At 37.8% G+C, this 3,019-nt stretch overlaps 1 protein-coding gene across 1 annotated transcript; it reads left to right on the top strand.

Annotated features, from left to right (window-relative positions):
- Window positions 1-756: 756 nt before the first annotated feature.
- PFDN4 (prefoldin subunit 4) lies at window positions 757-2,769 on the top strand (the record flags this gene model as incomplete). The annotated part of the gene is made up of 3 exons (XM_010085109.1): window positions 757-864; window positions 1,876-2,019; window positions 2,352-2,769. Coding segments are annotated over 3 exons (384 nt in total), but the record flags the coding sequence as incomplete, so codon positions are not given.
- Between the last annotated feature and the right edge of the window lie 250 nt (window positions 2,770-3,019).

The raw sequence follows: 3,019 nt of genomic DNA on the forward strand, positions 1-3,019 counted from the left end.
AGCGCCTGCCCCAGTTCGCGCATCCCCCGGGGGCAGCCCTGTGCGGGGCTGGAGGGGGGGTTCCTTTCCCTAGGCCGCTGGCGGCCAGGCCCGCTCCGGGTTAGGAACCTGCCCCACGTTCCCCTGTCGCTGGTCGGCGGGTTAAGGTCTTGGCGCTGTTACCTTGGTTCTGTCGAGATCGCTTATCGTGCTGTTAAACGGCCAAGTGGGAGTTTGGTTATAGTGACTTTAAGGAGCCTGTGCTGGTGCAGTTTGTTGGAAACTGACAAAAGTGTTTTCTGGCTGCACAAATCACCTGTAAGTGGAGGATACCCCACTTACAGCGGGTCACCTGCTGCCACCTCCGCAGGTCAGTCAGGGAGAGTCTGTGTGAGGTGCGGTTTTTGGTGGGTTTAAAATCTCCTGCAGCACCATAGTACTTGTCAGCTAACCAGTTAGTGTAACATGAGGTTGCTGACAGATAACATCGATGTGTTAGGCTGTACGCTGCAGTGATCTTGGAGCAGAGACGCCTGGTTTGACTGTCAGTGCTGTCAAGGCATTAGGATGCCGTGGATGGCTGGTGTTTTATTTGGGTCTGTGCGGGATCCCTACCCAGCTAAATGTGGATAGTGCTGAAGTCCTTGAGGGGGTTTTTAAAGGAATCGAGTGTATAAGCAGAATGTAGCTTTTAGAAGCTTTGTAGGAATAATCTTGTAGTGATACTCAAGTTAATGTAAGAAATGAAATCTTTGTTTTGAGCTCTCCTCTTTACAGGCTGCAGAAGATGTCAATGTTACTTTTGAAGATCAACAGAAAATTAACAAGTTTGCAAGAAATACTAGCAGGATCACAGAGCTGAAAGAAGAAATAGAACTGAAAAAGGTACATTTGCTTCAAATATTGCTTATTCTTCATTGCACTGAATTAATTTTCAATTGTAAGACAAAAAATAGGGACTGTGGGTTGCTGAAAGTAATGCTTTGGTTCTAATATGGGATTTCTGATACTTTGAAAATAGCTGGAGAACGTTGAAGTGGAAAAAGAAGTCACGAGAAATAAAGGCCACTAGTATATTTTTGCATACAGTTATTAGAATTCCTTAGTTGTCATATATGAAGCATTGTACATATATAATGGCTGTTTGTAGTGTTCCTAAAATTTCTTGCCTGAGATTGTTCATATTTATTTTTTCTTGAGTCAGTAAGGCAGTTGTTTGTTAAGGTCTTCTTTTGATGTGTTGACAGAGATTGTTGTTATGAGCACAGAGGTTTTCTTTTGCCAGGCTGAAAAGGATACATCAGTCTCATTTTCTTTTTTAGTATTAATCACTTTCCTTCAACATCAGTCGTAACATTTCCAAAGAAGTTTTACTGAGTTTTAAAACACAAAATGTTTTCTATAATTATTTTGCCTGATATGTATATCGTAAAAATGTTGCCTTTTTATGTTGATGTTCTTTTGATGGCTTAAGGTGCTGGGACTAAACAATCCTACTTTTACAATGAAGTAATTAACATTTGCCATCACATTTATTAATTTTTTTCTGTTCTCTAGCTAAATAAAAAAGTTCCTGTGTAAGAGCATATCAGATATTAGTGACATTTAAATCTGCTGTATTTCCCATGTCTAGACAGTTAATTATCATATTAATGGCACGTAATGAGTATTGACTAGAAATTCCTACTGGTACAGCTCCATTGAATTTAGTACTTATTCTAAATTACAGCTCTGGAACTGTTCTGTTAAACATGTTGATATCATGCTGACAGGTAGGATTTTTGCCCAAAATGTGGACTCACTGAGTTCATTATTCTGCTGATAGCATGACAATGTATCCACTGAAATAATTTACCTAGTACAAAGTGACCACCTTTCTTATTTCTTGATAAATAGAAACAACTTCAGAATTTGGAAGATGCTTGTGATGACATCATGATGCTTGATGATAGCGATTTGCTTCTGATACCCTACCAAATTGGAGATGTCTTCATTAGTCATTCCCAAGAAGAGACACAAGAGATGCTGGAGGAGGCAAAGGTTTGTCTGGACAAAAGGGAGCTCCTTTACTGTACTGGCTGCTGTAGTGTAATGAGCATTGGAATGGGATAATCTCGTAATCCTTTTTCCTTTTTCCTTAAGTTCATGTTTGATTTATCATTTGAGGAAGGAGATGTGCATGCATGCTGAGTCATAACTAGGATGTCAGTATACAAAGTCATGCTAACCTTTTGTCTCCGTAGTAAGTCTTACAGCCTGACTTGGCAAAAAGTTGGCAAACTTCAAAAATGAACCTCTTTATTGTTTATCTGTTACTGGCAAACATTACTCAGTTTGTTTTACATAAGTACTTAATTTTTTTTCTTTTTCAGAAAAGTTTACAAGAAGAAATTGAAGCCTTAGAATCCCGAGTGGAATCAATTCAGAGAGTGTTATCTGACCTGAAAGTTCAGCTCTATGCAAAGTTTGGAAATAACATAAATCTTGAGGCTGAGGACAGTTAAAGGTGTTCTAAATATACCAATATACCATACAACCTTTCCTTGTTTTATTAAATGTTTTGATAAAGTTGCTCCAATTACATTAAAAAAAAATCCACCACTTTTTTTTTTTTTTTTTTTTTTTAATTTTCCCACAGAGGGTACCATCTATTTAATGAGAGCTTTCTTATTTTGGTTATTGTAGTAATTTATTTGTTCAGGAAAGCATTAGCTTTATACTGTTGGTAAAGCATCAAGTTTAGAATATTTGTATTGTTTATTAAAATAATAAAGTCAGGCACATATTGTAGTTTCTTTGGTCTTGTTTTCCGGTCATTAAAATACTTAAGTATAAAAACAATAGAAATGGGGAATTTTTATCAAACAGCCTTACAGTGCAAATCAAAAGTTTCTTTGTAATATATAGGGCATGAGTCAGCTGTAAGGTTATTTAGCTGTTTGTAGCAGCCTTCGTGGAAATACTAAATCTATCCTTTGTCTTTCAATCTTAGCTCAGATAGCATGAACACTGTTAGCTCAGTGCACGTGTCAACAGGTTG

Source organism: Pterocles gutturalis, unplaced genomic scaffold, assembly GCF_000699245.1.
Source record: "Pterocles gutturalis isolate BGI_N339 unplaced genomic scaffold, ASM69924v1 scaffold34180, whole genome shotgun sequence".
NCBI lineage: Eukaryota > Metazoa > Chordata > Aves > Pterocliformes > Pteroclidae > Pterocles > Pterocles gutturalis.